At 31.3% G+C, this 17,148-nt stretch overlaps 1 protein-coding gene across 1 annotated transcript; it reads left to right on the top strand.

The window, feature by feature from the left end:
- Positions 1 to 742: 742 nt before the first annotated feature.
- On the top strand, positions 743 to 16,801 carry LOTGIDRAFT_201851 (hypothetical protein). The gene is made up of 20 exons (XM_009053077.1): positions 743 to 871; positions 1,969 to 2,037; positions 2,587 to 2,733; positions 3,390 to 3,497; positions 4,046 to 4,210; positions 4,946 to 5,004; positions 5,659 to 5,753; positions 6,277 to 6,479; positions 6,986 to 7,094; positions 8,496 to 8,571; positions 8,920 to 9,047; positions 9,732 to 9,836; positions 10,119 to 10,246; positions 10,873 to 11,013; positions 11,569 to 11,763; positions 11,958 to 12,098; positions 12,945 to 13,091; positions 13,436 to 13,534; positions 13,824 to 13,964; positions 16,374 to 16,801. Exons 1-20 carry the CDS (start codon positions 821 to 823, stop codon positions 16,392 to 16,394), a joined length of 2,328 nt encoding a protein of 775 aa, XP_009051325.1. The 5' UTR covers positions 743 to 820; the 3' UTR covers positions 16,395 to 16,801.
- Positions 16,802 to 17,148: the final 347 nt, after the last annotated feature.

Raw genomic sequence — 17,148 nt, 5'->3', positions numbered from 1 at the left:
ATTACTCGACGACCAGTAGATTTTTTTTCTCTAACGTCACAATTAGGCCAATATTTAATACGAAATTCCCAATTGCATGCAATATATCTTAGAATCTGTACGGGTCCATATAAGGTCTGGTGATTTGACATATAAAAAAATCACACTTCCCTCCCAGGAATATCCAGTGAAAATGACAAATTGAATTTCGGCATTTTCAGATTGAAATATACCCCTTACCTTTTCAACAACCCAATGTACTAATTTTGGCTGGAAATTGTGCTCTGTAGGAACAAATAAAAAGTAATTTAACAAATTCAAAGACATTATGAGTGTGCCCATTACATTCTTATCACTTTAAAAACATCCTGAGACTAACAGTACTATTTTGAGACTGATATTCCAATTCTCGTAAAATAAAATACTGGGTATAATATTATTTAGCCTACCGACGAATATGCGGAGGCCTATATTATTTTAAGATATTAGGCCTAGGCCTAGGCCGCTTTTTTATAAAACGATAAAATTTTTCAGAAACTTAAACAGCCAAGCTATCCTGACACCCCTTTCGGACTATGGACTAGAATTTGATATTTACGATTATTAAGTTATTATTTTATAAAAAATGATATAATCCATAATTTAATCTTGGCAACTACTTCATTAGTGATTACGCTTATTATTTGGCGATTCGAATACGCAGCCTTTTCTTGTGATTCCCAATTAAATAGCTTTATACGAATGTAGTACAGCGAAAGGTGAAGGTCGTTTTAGATCTTAATGGTGGATTTATTTCATGATTTGTTTTGCGATTAATGGCAGAGTATGATATGAGACAGTGATGGCTGATGTTCAAGCAAAATATCAGAAACTTGCCACAGAATACGCAAAGGTAAACACAGTGTTGAAGATGTCTGCCTTGATATTTTGAAGAAAATGTAGCCATTGTGATTGACAGTTCCCTTCTTTGTAGTTTGTAAATAATGGGTGTCTAGTGTCAAGATACCTTTTATTACAATCTGACACGCCCACAATTTTACTGATGTCCAAAAATTCGAAAATTTGAATGTTTATGCAGTTTAGTAAAATATCAATGGTTAACAGGGTTATCCTATACTTATGCCTGGTTGGGGAGTTAGTCCAGCAATGAACTGTGTTTTTTTTACTCTGTAGGCCTATTCTGAATAGTATTCACAGTCCTGCATTAGTCACAAAAGTCTGCGACAATTCATGACAGCCAATCAAATCGATGATGGCCTGAAACAGCTAATCAAATCAATGATGGCATTTAGGTTAATGCGTAGGAATTTCATAATATGCACTACTTGCCAATGTTAAAGTTTGCGATAAATAAGCTTAAACATTAGGTGTGAATATGTGCAAATTTGAGCGATTACAAAGTGGAGATAAGGTACCAACGCTACCATAATACCATAGAAGTAGACAGTAGTACTACTACTGTCTACATATTTGACTTTTGACTATTGCCAAACCGATTCTGACTTGTAGTGTGTTAGGGGATATATACAATCACTTGGAAGGTATACCATTATGCTAATATAATAAGTCAATTTCTTTCATATTCTTTCACTAATATAGAAATCTCTGTCGTTTAAGGAATGTCATTTTGCAATATCTGGTGTAAAATTTTGTATAAGTTACTGTACTATAAGCGCAGCACCATCCCTGTTGATAAATGGTACATAAGGGACACAACTCTTGTCAGCTATTACATAGCGTCTTGGAAACTCTTCTCAATTTTCGTTAAGTGTGAAAACATGTATGTTTTTATCTGTAAAAGTCAAATTGGAACGATGAAATGGAAGAAATGTCTGTCCTGTCAGCAAGTATCATGGATGTCAGGGAAAATCAGATTAAAAAGCAGGACTTCTTATGATCATTGGAACTAAGAGCATTTACTTTTCTTGTTGCATCCCCTTCAAGATTTTTTTTTATTGCTTTCTACATTATAGCTGTCTGATATTTCAGTTGAAAGCTCAAATTCCAGTTTTGAAGAAAGCCTTTTTAGATGAACAAGAAGAAAAGACTGCTTTAAAGGTATGTTGATGATATTGAGGTGTCATTCTTGTCGTTGTATTCTATGCTTTCACTTAAACTTTCATGTGTAAAAGAAAGAAAAGAAACAAATATATTTTACAAGGATAAGAAGGATCCTATTTACCAGCTGGTCCTCTTGGCAGTAACCTTTCTGGAATATTTTGTATCTTAAAGATGGGTGTCTGTTGAATTAAGCAAAATATTTGATTAATTGGTGTTTCTTAAGAATTATCATGTATTCTTAATCATATCATTTTGTTCTTATTGCATATAATTAAGAGTTTTAACCAATCATAAATGTCCATGTATGTACAGTCTGGATAAACGAAAAAAGACTTTTTGACCTTTCTTGATCGGTCACTCATTGGAATTCTGACTGGTAATTCTCAATGAATTAATTATGGACATGTGAGACAAACTGGTATTTTTTCATAAATGAAAATAAAGGAACCCATCTTTAAACTTGTGTTTGCATCATATATCATACATGATCAAAAATGTACAGTATTTGACAAAGAAAATGTTAATATTATCATGTCTCTATCCTAGGACCTTTTAAAAGAAAAAGAACAAAGTGTCAGAAAATATGAATCTGAAACCGACAGTTTGTCCTTTCGCAATCAACAATTATCAAAACGTGTGTTATTATTGCAAGAAGAATTAGAAACTGCAGAAAGCAACAAGAAAAAACATAAAGTAAGTTTGGTTCTATTTTATTCTAAGAGCTTTCCAATTACATGCAAAGGATACAAAAGACACTTTCTTTCACCTTTTGGCACCATTCTAACTTTAGTTTCTATAAGTATAAAGGGGTTGACTGGGGGCCTTGAATCTGAGAGCGATTGAATTTTTCCATCGGGGATCAAATGGCTGCATTAGGAAACTCTGATGAGTACTGTACTGAAAGATTGCAGCAGCCGTCAGTTACTTGTGTTCTACTTTTCTTACTAGAATTAAATCTGCAAGTTGACGTGAGCGATTGAAATCTGTAAATATAAGCATATGGCCGATTTTGCAATATATGTGTTTCTCTCATCCAGCCTGATAATAAGCTTATTCCATGAATTGTCATGTGATAATGTGGTCAAGTCTTTCTCAAATTACAAAAACAAAAGAATGTGGACAAGTTTTTCTCAAATTACAAAAATCAAAAGAAACTAGAGATTTCTTAGGTTTTGGATGCTCATAATGAAATGTGGCCCCAAATTACATAAATGCAATTGACATTAATGTATTCATATTACTGGCCCTATGTACCATAAGGATATATGAAGGATGATGCTTGAATATTAAGCTCAGTTTCCTTGCTTTAATGTAACTGCATTCATTGAGTTTTTCTTCAATGTTTTTAGAATAAAGTAAATGATGTTCCTAATGGTGAATCATCCAGAAGAGAAGCTGGTATTTTTAATGAAGAATTACAAAATAAAATTGAAGAGAATGCCAGGCTCCATAAACAGGTAAAGTTACCATGTTTTATGCATATTACCAACGAATTTGTTGTACAGACTTTTCTGCGTTATACAATGTTCAGCCAATTAAATGCTTCAATATAAATTCTAGAATGATTCATTCATATTGCTTAACCAATCAAATGCTCTGTTCCTTAAAAGTTTTGGTGCCATTTACATCAGAAGGCTACAAAGTTTTCCGTTCTTGGTCTAGACACAATAAAATTACAAATTTTTAACCATTTACACTACTACAATTTCAAGCGTTCCGAGAACAGTTCTATAACAATAGTGTAAATGATATATTGTACTCTTCATAAAAGAGTTAATTTTAGACGTTCTTATAACTCGGATGAAGGCAAATTCGTCTGGTCACAGAAACTGTAGAACATGTCAAGGGGTCAAGAGGCATTCATAAGAACTGTTCTCAGAATGTTCGACCGTTAACACTACGGTACCAAATTCTGACATCATCAAAAGATTTTAAGCACTTTAATCAGCCAAGCTACATTCCTCCACCCTCTAAAGTTATAACCAAGCATATTTCTATCTTCAAGGTGAATGAATCTTCCACAATCTATGAAGAAAAAGTGCAGAAATTAGAAGAAAGTTTAAGAAATGTGGAATTAGAACATAGTCAATATAATGAGGTGCTGAATGCTACTAAACAACAAAGTAAAACACAAATAGACAATTTATTAGAAGAAAAAGCATTGTTGGAGGTTAGTGTCAGTGTCAAATATGAATACAACATACATAGGCTTATAATTATGTAGCTTAAATGCATGGAAAGTGAATTGAAATATATGTATATTGTAAATCCTGTAGCCTTTGCTAACTGGCTAACCTAAAGGTTGAGGCTTAAATCCTGGCAGAGGTTGAGATAATGCCTTCAGATATTTCAACCCGGTTTCCCCATATCTGTGATGTAATAGTGGTTGAAACGTAAAAAGTGTCTAGTTGATCGGATGGGACAATAAACCAAGGCCCTGTTTGCCACAGGCTGTGCACGTTAAAGATGTCTTGACAGTTGGAAATGGAAAAAGATCAGTCTAATGTTGCTGTCTGAGCAAAATTTCTCTCATTGCTACCTGCATGTCGTTGCCTGTCTTCATTAGCCCACATGGTGCAGAAAAGTAGGACATAAAAGTCTATTCCTTTTTATTTTCGTTTCATTTGCAGCCTTGCAAAGAAAATTGCTAAGCAAAACAGAAAATGGCATGTGTTGCACACCATATTTGTATCTATTTAAAAGTTCATATCATGCTCAGTTAGTTATTTGAGAAGAGATTCCAATATAGATCATTTTTTCACTCAGTATATTAAAGGGATTGTAAAGAGATTTTTTGTAACGTTTTAATGCTTACTGGGGGCACTGTTCGAATTGACCTGAACAATTGAAATTGTGCTAAAAAGAATCACAAAAACATCTTTACGGTTACTTTTGTCTTGTTTAGGGGAAGCTACTTGGTCAAGATTCTGATGTAAAACAGTTTAAAATGAGAGCTGAAGTGGCGTGAGTATTATGCATAAATTTATTCCTTTTTCCTTTAAAGGTGTAATGATCAAGTCCAAATATTTGATGGGCTTTAACTGATTGAAAAGTATTTAATAAGCCAATGCGGTATTATGTGTTTGCATGCGCAACACACTGATTCAATTCTTTCTCTTTGGGATAAACAACGTCAATTTAACCTGGGAGTCTATGGCCAGCGATGGAAAAAGATTTATTGATACATTGACAGATATCTATTGATTTTTTAGAACGCTGTCTTAAGCAAGTCTTGTCAGTTCAAGGCGTATATCAGATGTCTGACAATTGTAAATGCTGTAAACACTTTGTACAAAATCCTTGTCCATTTTAAATCGATGTTGTTTATCACGAAAGATGGAAGATGGGAATTATTGAATATTATATAAATAGGTTGATGGATTTTTAAAGAATTTGTAAATTTTGATGATGGATTATGAAAGTCTTGTAAAGACAACTTTTTAGAACTAAATATTTAGCTCAAAATTAGTGAAATATTGGATGGGAAGTTTAAATCCCATGCAAAAGAGATTAAACATTTATAAAAAATTAGATGTTGAATTGTAGCCCTTCACAAAATATTGTTCATTATTTTGATAATTTGAATCATTTTCATACATGATTGTTTATATATTTCAGTGAAATCAAGTTAAAATCTGTACAGACTGATTTAAGTGGCAGATTAGAATCAGTTCAAAAACTAGTCACACAAAAGCTACCTTTTATAGATACTGGTAAGTTACACCGATTTTATCATCATGTGACGTGATCTGGTGCTGCAGATTTCTTATCGAAATAATTTTCCCAATAAGAATGACTTGGACTTGTTTCTTTGTGAATAAGATACTGAATTTGCTGAAATTTTCCTCATTACACACTCCTTGGTATTGCTTGTAATCAGTCACAATAGTTCCTTGGGAGGTCTTAAGTCTTTTCTTGCAGTATTTTAAAAATTTAAATTCTAAAATGTTTTTTTAAGAGTTGTTTTAATTAAATGATTGCTGAAGGTCCAGGGTTCAATCCTGGCAGGGTTCCTCAAAATACCTTCAGATATTTCAACGGATTTCCTCCAGTCAACCATGCAGGTCGGAGGGAACAATATTCTGAAGCCCTCTGTGTTATAGGTCTTCCACATTAAACATTCCGGAAAATTATAAATCGATAAAGAATAGGCTAATGCCACTGTCCTGGTAAAATTTCCTTCATTGAACACTTCATAGCATTTCTGTTCAGGACTTGTTATATCCTTTTTTTCAGCCAATAGTGAAATCAATAATTTAAATGTTCCTGTATATGATAGACAATATATTTTACATTCAACTGAGCTGGTGAATCAGGCTTGTGCTTATGTTAGTGAGTTAGTGCAAAGTTTCTCCAATTTTTACACATATAGTGAACAGAGATCCAAGATTTATCCTATAGATGGAATTAGTGAAACTATGAGCGCTACTAATATAGCTGTAAGTACTCTTAGTCAATAATTGAAGGGAACACACCCTGTGGACTGTGAATTTGGCTTTTTTTTCCCCAACATCACAAAAAGGGTAGTTTCTATGTTTTAGATTCTGTGCTCCCAAATGGTCATTCAACAAAGAAAGATTTTCTATTCTTAATGAACCACACCTTATATGTCTATGGACCCGAATACATTCTAAGACAAATGGCATGAAATTTAAATTTTCTAACTAATATCTGTGGAACGACAGAAAAAATTTGATTCTGAGCTTTGAAGTGGGACCATTGTTATTGCGTGATATTTTGTATTACTGAATTTATTTGGAGACTAAGTCATCATCCAATTAGATATTGTTTTAAAGAGTATCAGTCTTGTGGATCAAGGGTTTCCAGTTAGATAGGCTCATGAACCCTTTATAAATCAATCAGGGATAAAAAAATTTTTCACAGTTGTTTCTCTAATTTCAATAGGACGTAAAACTCCATTCATTTCATTATATTTCTATTTCAGTATTGTAAATTATTACATGGTAATTTAACTTATTTAAGACCAGTTGAACAATCATTAAAAACATTTGGTGATGCATTAAAAGATGACTCCCAAATTACTTCCACTGTAAGTTTATTTTTTACTGGGTAATTTTGATTGACAACAATGGAGACGAATCTGAAATCAGCTATATGGATTTCTCTTTGATGAGTTCAATAGAATTAGAATTGTGCTGCCATTTTGATATTATTAGATGGCCAATCAATGGAGACAATTCTTACATCGGCTAGATGAATTTCCCTTTGATGAGTTCAATAGAATCAGAATTGTGATGCCATTTTGATATTATAAGATGGCCAATCAATGGAGACAATTCTTACATCAGCTAGATGGATTTCCCTTTGATGAGTTCAATAGAATCAGAATTGTGCTGCCATTTTGATATTATTAGATGGCCAATCAATGGAGACAATTCTTACATCGGCTAGATGAATTTCCCTTTGATGAGTTAAATAGAATCAGAATTGTGATGCCATTTTGATATTATAAGATGGCCAATCAATGGAGACAATTCTTACATCGGCTAGATGAATTTCTCTTTGATGAGTTCAGTAGAATCAGAATTGTGATGCCATTTCGATATTATTAGATGGCCAATCAATGGAGACAATTCTTACATCAGCTAGATGAATTTCCCTTTGATGAGTTCAATAGAATCAGAATTGTGATGCCATTTTGATATTATTAGATGGCCAATCAATGGAGACAATTCTTACATCAGCTAGATGAATTTCCCTTTGATGAGTTCAATAGAATCAGAATTGTGCTGCCATTTCGATATTATTAGATGGCCAATCAATGGAGACAATTCTTACATCGGCTAGATGAATTTCTCTTTGATGAGTTCAATAGAATCAGAATTGTGCTGCCATTTCGATATTATTAGATGGCCAATCAATGGAGACAATTCTTACATCAGCTAGATGGATTTCCCTTTGATGAGTTCAATAGAATCAGAATTGTGCTGCCATTTTGATATTATAAGATGGCCAATCAATGGAGACAATTCTTACATCGGCTAGATGAATTTCTCTTTGATGAGTTCAATAGAATCAGAATTGTGCTGCCATTTCGATATTATTAGATGGCCAATCAATGGAGACAATTTTGAAATCAGCTATATGGATTTCTCTTTGATGAGTTCAATAGAATCAGAATTGTGCTGCCATTTCAAAATTATCTATCCTGATGAGGCTGTTACATTCAATTTACATCATGATGTTCTTGTTACTAGATGTGTGGTTTTGAGATGTACCAGACTTGTTTTAGGCTTTACAAGCTGATGAAATCAAATATTAGCTACATTTTGCCCTTTTCTGAATATGAATTTGAGATTTTCTTGAGATTTAATTCTAATATTATGGTGGTAGATGAACCTGACAGGAGATTTGAGTTTTACCCAGTAATATTTGAAATAGAATATTCTTTATATTACATGTTTTATTTTTGGTTATTCAGATAAATGGTAAAGAACTACAATTTTTTTGTGAAAACTTCCATAAATTTGTTGTCTATAACAATGACCTACTACCTTATCAACTGTCTAGGTAAGACAGTTTTTTCTTAAATTTAAAATTTTTACATAGAAAAACAACAACATTTTGTATCAATAACCAGTCAAATCATACTTAAGAAATATCATGATATATACCCATATCATGAGATATTAATTTTTGATATCGTGATATAAACTTGAACCAATATCGCCCAGTCCTATCTTAAGTCAGATAAGCAAGAAATTTACCCCTTAACCCTAAAAAATTGCTCATTATTTACAGTAACAGTTTTTCTAGATTAGGGTAAGATAAGGTACTCATTTTACACGTGCTGTATATTGACAATAATACGGTAATTTTTTGTACACTTATATTAAAGCTGTTGTTGGATTTTTTCAGTATCGAAGAAGAATGTGCTGTATCATCGTGTCCCTCTGTTTTATCTAATAAAAATATGGAATTATATAAATCTTTTGAAAAATTAAATAAAGTATTTAACCAACTAGATCAATATGTAGCTATATTAGGTAACAAAAGTAAGTATTTCTTTCAATTTTAGGTGGCCCTCACACCATAGCGATCACCAGAGTTGTGTATGGTTACAATTTAAAATAGCGGTCATAAGGTTTACATTGTGAGTTGCGTTCGAAAACTCTTGGCCACTATATTCGCAAACTATAGGCAACCATGGTATTAGGACACCTAATGTTTAGTTTTACTGTATTGCAAGAACAACAAGAGCAAGACGTCTGACTGAAAATTGGAATGGTGCAGATCAAGCTCTCAGTGTCCTTGATAGACTTGGTATTTCAAAAAACCATAATCCTTGCCTTCATCATTGATAAAGGTTAAAGGGCCAGTTAATGACTAAATTGCCTTGTCATTCAGTGTAAAAACTGTTGTGTTACAGGTCGTGCACTTTAAAAGACATTCGGACAGTTGAAAATCCAAAAAGAGCATTAGTATTGGTACTTAGCTTTATAGTTCACCCTTGAGACAGAAGTGAATATTGCTCTCCTGAGAAAAGTTTCCCTCATTGCACACTACATCTTCAGTGGCCCAAACTGGAGCAGAGAAGTAAAATGTAAACCCAACACCTCCCTTTCCCCAACAACCTTGAATCGACCATGAAGTTTAAGATAGTTTCATTATTTTTTATGTTATAGGTAAAAATGTATCCAGCGATAATTTAAACTTATTTGAAGGATTAGTTAGTTCCACTACAGAATTTCAAGAAACAATCAAACGTAATTATGAAGTTGCTATAAATTTATCGAACATAACAGAAATAAATTTGGTTAACTTCCTTATATCAAGTCACAAATATTAAAAATGAATGCTTAGACTAAAAGCCTGTTTCAGGGGCACGAATCCTACAAGTATACCTAATACAAGTAAGCCTTAAGCAGGATGACATTCCATTGGTCAATTCATTCCTAAACAGCAAAAGACTAGCCAAATATGAAGTTGACCGTAGTAAAACAGGCAATCAGAATACCTGTGTATTTTGAAGTTTTAGTAATGCACCTCAATATTCAGAAGATTAAGGTTTAAATGACTTTATAAAAGTTTGAATATTATTCTCTCAATTTTTTTAGAGCTTTCAAAAGTTTACAATGCTAAAGTTTCACTGGAGCATCAACTACCAACAGCTACACAGAAACTAAAAACAACGGATGAATGTATTGTATCTTCTTTAATATCGCTTGTAACTAGTAGTAATAAAGTAAGTTATCATCCATTAAGATGATATCATATGAATTGATAGCCAATTTGACGTCATTAAACACTCACTAAACAGTAAGAAAATCGGCTAAAAACTGCCCCTTCTCAGAAATGTGTGATGGTAAACCTTATCTGAAAGAATCAATTGAATAAGTAAATCAACTCCGATTTTAATGATGTAAAATATGATAAGTTTTGAGTTACTAGGACTGGAGAAGGAAGCTTTAAAGACATGGCATTTTACTGCAGTGACACAACATTACCTTTGTTTGTTTGCGTTATGGGCCTTGTTCTTGATTCAATATGACCTACTCGCGAATAAGATCTATTGGCACAGATAGTTATATCCACTCTAGGAAGCTCGTGTATTGATGATTTTAGTTTTATGGTCATCTGATTGGACAAACACTAAAAAGTGATTTTAAATTATCCAATCAAATTACTGTATTTCTTAAAAATCTGGATTTATCGGACTTCATTTTTGGAGAAAAAGTTTTTGGGTCTAAAAATCTTAAACACCTGTTACATCTGTCTTTATGATTGTCATGCCACATTCAATTGTTGAGATTGCGGCCAAGATTTTTTTCATCGTCTGCCATTTTGAGTCAAAAAGTGTCTCTATTTCAGATTGCTACCTTTATGAGTAATAATTTAGAGTTTTTTAACGAGATTAACAAGAGAGAAAATACAGAGAATGGTAATACAGTTAATCCTATTGTTGGAAACTATAAAATGAGAACAGAAGATTATTTAACATCATTGACAATGGTAGGTTTGCCATATCCTTTTAATCCTTATATTTTATCCATATCTTTCTGAGTGTCTTGGATAAGACAGTAAACAGAGGTCATCTGTGCTACAGGCTGTTAGTGCATGTTAAAGATACCTTGACAGTAGAGGGTTGCTTGATTGGTGACTTCTGCACATTTGGGATTCATGAAATCAATTAGACAGTCAATAAAACAAGTTGGAACAGAGTTCAGAACGTGTGTCAAGTGTGCCAAAAAAATAGACAGAATTCAAAATGGTGGAGAAGGAAAAAAATGGAAAATTTTGAAAGTGACATATTCCGCTTCCATGGCATTCGATTGAGGGCAGAATTTGAACTGACCGGACCTGTTCAGAACTCTCCAATCAAGCACCACCTTGGAAAATAGAATTATAAAACTTATGATGTTGCCTTGGTAAAAGTTCCCCTACTGCACTGTAAATGCATTGTAAATGCCCATTTTCATTAGACACATCAGATGTGCAAAAGTAGGACATTAGACTCCACTTTTAGACATTCCACTCACAAAATCAATCACAAAATTGTCTTTTCAGCCTTGCCCTAAATCAGTGCCCTACAGTGTAGCTTTAGAGAATAGAAAGATATTGATAAGTTCAGCAGAAAATAAAGAAGGTTTAGCCAAACAGGTGGAAAAATTCCAAAAAAATTTGACTGTATTAGAACAAGAAAAAGAACATTATATGTTAGAGTTACAATTATTGAAAATCAAATATGAAAATGAAATGCATGTAAGTATATTTTCATTTTAGAATCTCAATTCACAATTCACAAATAACCGTTAAATTTTGAGTTTTCAAATCCATGTGTGTCCAAAATTATCAACAATTGAAAGTAAAAATGACTTGTCTTTTCTTGAGTATAAAGTAGATTAATAGACAATACAGTCATTGAAATTTAAGAATACAATACATTTTTATTATAGAAACGTAAAAATCTTGAAAAAGAAATCGGCTCATTGAAGAAAGGCAGTGTATCTGTGGACAACCCAGCAGTAGAAAACTTAAAGACAGACAGACCTAGTAATAGAGGCTCATTAGATAGTATAACAGCAGAGGAAAGTTTGGTATGTATTAGTTTTTTGTGTCATAACATGATAAATATTTATGTCATGCCAAAGAGAACTATAGTATTATTTTGATTATTATAGATGTGTAAATTAGAAACTATAGTATTATTTTAATTATTATAGATGTGTAAATTAGAAACTATAGTATTATTTTAATTATTATAGATGTGTAAATTAGAAACTATAGTATTATTTTGATTATTATAGATGTGTAAATTAGAAACTATAGTATTATTTTAATTATTATAGATGTGTAAATTAGAAACTATAGTATTATTTTAATTATTATAGATGTGTAAATTAGAAACTATAGTATTATTTTAATTATTATAGATGTGTAAATTAGAAACTATAGTATTATTTTGATTATTATAGATGTGTAAATTAGAAACTATAGTATTATTTTGATTATTATAGATGTGTAAATTAGAAACTATAGTATTATTTTAATTATTATAGATGTGTAAATTAGAAACTATAGTATTATTTTGATTATTATAGATGTGTAAATTAGAAACTATAGTATTATTCTGATTATTATAGATGTGTAAATTAGAAACTATAGTATTATTTTGATTATTATAGATGTGTAAATTAGAAACTATAGTATTATTTTAATTATTATAGATGTGTAAATTAGAAACTATAGTATTATTTTGATTATTATAGATGTGTAAATTAGAAACTATAGTATTATTTTGATTATTATAGATGTGTAAATTAGAAACTATAGTATTATTTTGATTATTATAGATGTGTAAATTAGAAACTATAGTATTATTTTGATTATTATAGATGTGTAAATTAGACTGACTACTAGTATTATTTCGATGATTATTATAGATGTGTAAATTAGAAACTACTGGTATTAATGAAAGTGATGTTGGAACTAGAGAAGAGTTGATAAAAAGTCACTATACATCTAGATTAAATCAGCTAACACTACAATTACAACATACTGATAGTAAATGTGTTAGCTTTCATTCTGAGGTGAGATTTTTAATTTTTATATGTCGCAAAAACTTATTTTTCTAGTTTTTGTTCATTATAATATATACTAGTTTATTGATTTGATGAATTTGTAATTTCAATTTGAGAAGATTTACAGTGCTCCTTCATTAGAAATCTGAAACCAAAAGGAGCATTGTTGCCCGCTTTATTGCTTATTGCTAGTCACATAAGTGTGCACACAAACTCACAACACACAAAAAGTGTGTACAATTTAAGACTAACTTTGGAGACTTTTTGAAACTAATGTAAGCCAGAAAAAGGAAACAATTTGTGGCAAACAATCCTAATCTGTAATACACAAGTTCTTTTATTCTGTATTGTAGGTTCGAGCACTACATAAACAACTTCAACTTGCTGAGAAACAGAAAAACTCTGCAGAGGATGAATTAAAAGTAGCGAGCCAGTCTCTTGCTCAATTAAAGGTGAATATATTGTAAATATGGCCACCAAATAAGTTTTAATTCCAGTGCTGGTTCTAGTATGAAACTGTTAAAAAATACATTTGAAGTCTTTTACAAACCAGTTATTTCTTCTGATCTTGTCTTATGAGTAATTATGTTAACTATGAACTAATTATTATGTAATATCATGGCTATAAACTACTGATTATGTGATATCACAGTTCTGATTATGTAATATCGTTGCTAAAACTTATATTTATGTGATATATTATGACCATTGCAATCATAATGCATTTTATACATTTGTTAGGATGAACATCAAACAACAACTAAAAGCTATGAAAATCAGTTAAGTATGATGAGTGAACATTTAGCTGGTATGAATGAAAAATTAGCACAGCAAAAAGATGAAATCGATGAACAAAAACTGCAGCTGCATGGTAAAAGCAAGGTATGTTTTAATGGGTTAACCATTTTTTCCTTGCATCATATAACTAAGGGCTATGTGGCATCACTATAACCCATGATTATGTTATATTACTGTAACTAATAATCATTTGATATCACTGCAACCAATGATCATATGATATCACTGTAACTAATATCATTTGATATCACTGTACATAATGATCATGTGATGTCACAGTCACTTATTACCATGTGATATCTTTGTAACTAATGATCCTGTGATATCACTGTAACTTATGACCATGTGATATCACTTTAATTAATGACTATGTGATATCACTGTAATAAATTATCATGTGATATCTCGTTAACTAATGATCCTGTGATATCACTATAGCTAAAGGTCATCTGATATCACTGTCGCTAATGACAATGTAATATTACTGTCACTAATGATCCTATGATATCACTTAAACTAATGATTATGTGATATCACTTTAACTAATGATCCAGTGATATCACTATCGCTAATGATCATGTGATATCACATTACCTAATGATCATGTGATATCACTGTCACTAATGATAATGTGATATTACTTTAACTAATTATCATGTGATATCACAGTCGCTAATAATCATGTGATATCACTTTAACTAATGATCATGTGATATCACTGTCACTAATGCCAATGTGATATTACTTTAACTAATTATCATGTGATATCACTTTAACTGATGATCATGTGGCATCACTGTCACAAATGATCATGTGATATCACTTTAACTAATGATCATGTGAACTAATGATCCTTTAACTAATGACCCTGTGAACTAATGATCCTGTGAACTAATGATCATTTAACTAATGATCATGTGATATCGCTTTAACTAATGATCATGAGAAATCACTTTAACTAATGATCATGTGATATCACTTTAACTAAAAATCATGTGATATCAATTTAACTAAAAATCATGTGATAGCACTTTAACTAATGATCATGAGAAATCACTTTAACTAATGATCATGTGATATCACTTTAACTAATGATCACGTGATATCACTGTCACTAATGACAATGTGATATCGCTGTAACTAATTATCATGTGATATCACTTTAAGTAATAATCTTTTAACTAATGATCATGTGATATCCCTGTAACTAATAATCATGTGATATCACTTTACCTAATGATCATGTGAAATCACTTTAAGTAATGATCCTTTAACTAATGATCCTGTGATATCATTTTAACCAACGTTCCCGTGATATCACTTTATTTAATGATCATGTGATATCACTTAAACTAATGATCATCTGATATCACTTTAAGTAATTATCATGTGACATCACTTTAAGTAATGATCCTTTAACTAATGATCCTGTGATATCATTTTAACCAACGTTCCCGTGATATCACTTTATTTGATGATCATGTGATATCACTTAAACTAATGATCATCTGATATCACTTTAAGTAATGATCATCTGATATCACTGTAACTAATGATCATGTGATATCATGTAACTAATGATCATGTGATACCACTGTCACTAGTGATCATGTGATATCACTTTAACTAATGATCCTTTAACTAATGATCATGTGATATCACTTTAACTAAAAATCATCTGATAACACTGTAACCAATAATCATGTGATAGTATGTAACTAATGATCATGTGATATCACTGTCACTAGTGATCATGTGATTAACTAATGATCCTTTAACTAATGATCCTGTTATATCACTTAGACTAAATATCATGTGATATAACTTTATCACTTTCACTTATGATCATGTGATATCACTTTAACTAATAATCATGTGATATCACTTTAACTAATGATCATGTGATATCCATTTCACTAATGATCATGTGATATCAATTTTACTAATGATCATGTAATATCATGTTAACTAATGATCATGTGATATCACTTTAACTACTAATCATGTGATATCACTTTAACTAATGATCATGTGATATCACTTTAACTAATGATCATGTGATATCACTTTAACTAATGATCATGTGATATCACTTTAACTAATGATCATGTGATATCACTTTAACTAATGAACATGTGATATCACTTTAACTAATGATCATGTGATATCAATTTTACTAATGGTCATGTGATATCATGTTAACTAATGATTATGTGATATCATGTTAACTAATGATTATGTGATATCATGTTAACTAATGATCATGTGATATCAATTTCACCAATGATCATATATGACTTTAACTAATGATCTTGTGATATCATGTTAACTAATGATCATGTGATATCATGTAACTAATGATCATATGATATCACACTGTCACTAATGATTATGTGATATCCAGACTGCCACTATTTATAGCTTTGTCTTGGTTATCCCTAAGATTATGTGATGTCATGATTATGATTTTATAAATTTAATTTTATACTTCAGAGTCTTAAAAAGAAGAAATAGAAGGTGATAGTGAATTTAAATTCAAAGAAAATCAGTCTTTTTGAATATTTTTTTTTTGATTCATGTAAATATATGTAAATGAATTCAAGAATATTTATGTATTGTTTGTTGATGGCATTAGGTTTTTGACATAAAAATGTAAGAGTAATCCCTGCTCCCCTACGAAAAATATATCATGTTTCTGAAGTAAAATCAGCTTTGCTTATTCTGGCTTATATTGGATTTTGAAAAAAGGTTGAACAATAATTTGGTTCAGTTTTGCTGCATTGGCTTTTGGATTAAGTGGGAGAAATTTGATGTCAACTAAAATTAAATTTCTGAAAAGTGCAATATAAATGTTTGTTATTGAATGTTGATTATTGAATGTTAGATCGGAAGTGGTGGTCACAATAAACTGTTACTTTTTATGTTTTTAACTCTTTTCTTCAATGCTGGTTTATCCCCTTTGTCTTCATTACCCCATTAACTAATAATGATGTGATATCACTGTCACTAATGATCATGTGATATCATAAGGCTAGAACACTTCTTAGAAACTCTCTTGAAAGGAATTGTAAAGAGGTTTTTAAATTATGTTTATCTGGGACACCGTTAGCATCGACTTGCACCATTTCAATTAAACATCTGGTTCCTGCAATTCCACTAAAACTTTGCTTTGCATGACGTCACTATCACACAGAGACTCATATATAATATAAGCAGATTTTGCGATAGTGACGTCATCAAACACTTAGATTTAGAAGTGGAATGGTGC

Source organism: Lottia gigantea (genome assembly GCF_000327385.1).
Source record: "Lottia gigantea unplaced genomic scaffold LOTGIsca_199, whole genome shotgun sequence".
In the NCBI taxonomy this organism is placed as follows: domain Eukaryota; kingdom Metazoa; phylum Mollusca; class Gastropoda; family Lottiidae; genus Lottia; species Lottia gigantea.
Note: the sequence above shows the minus strand (reverse complement) of the source record. Positions and strands in the feature narration are given on the sequence as shown.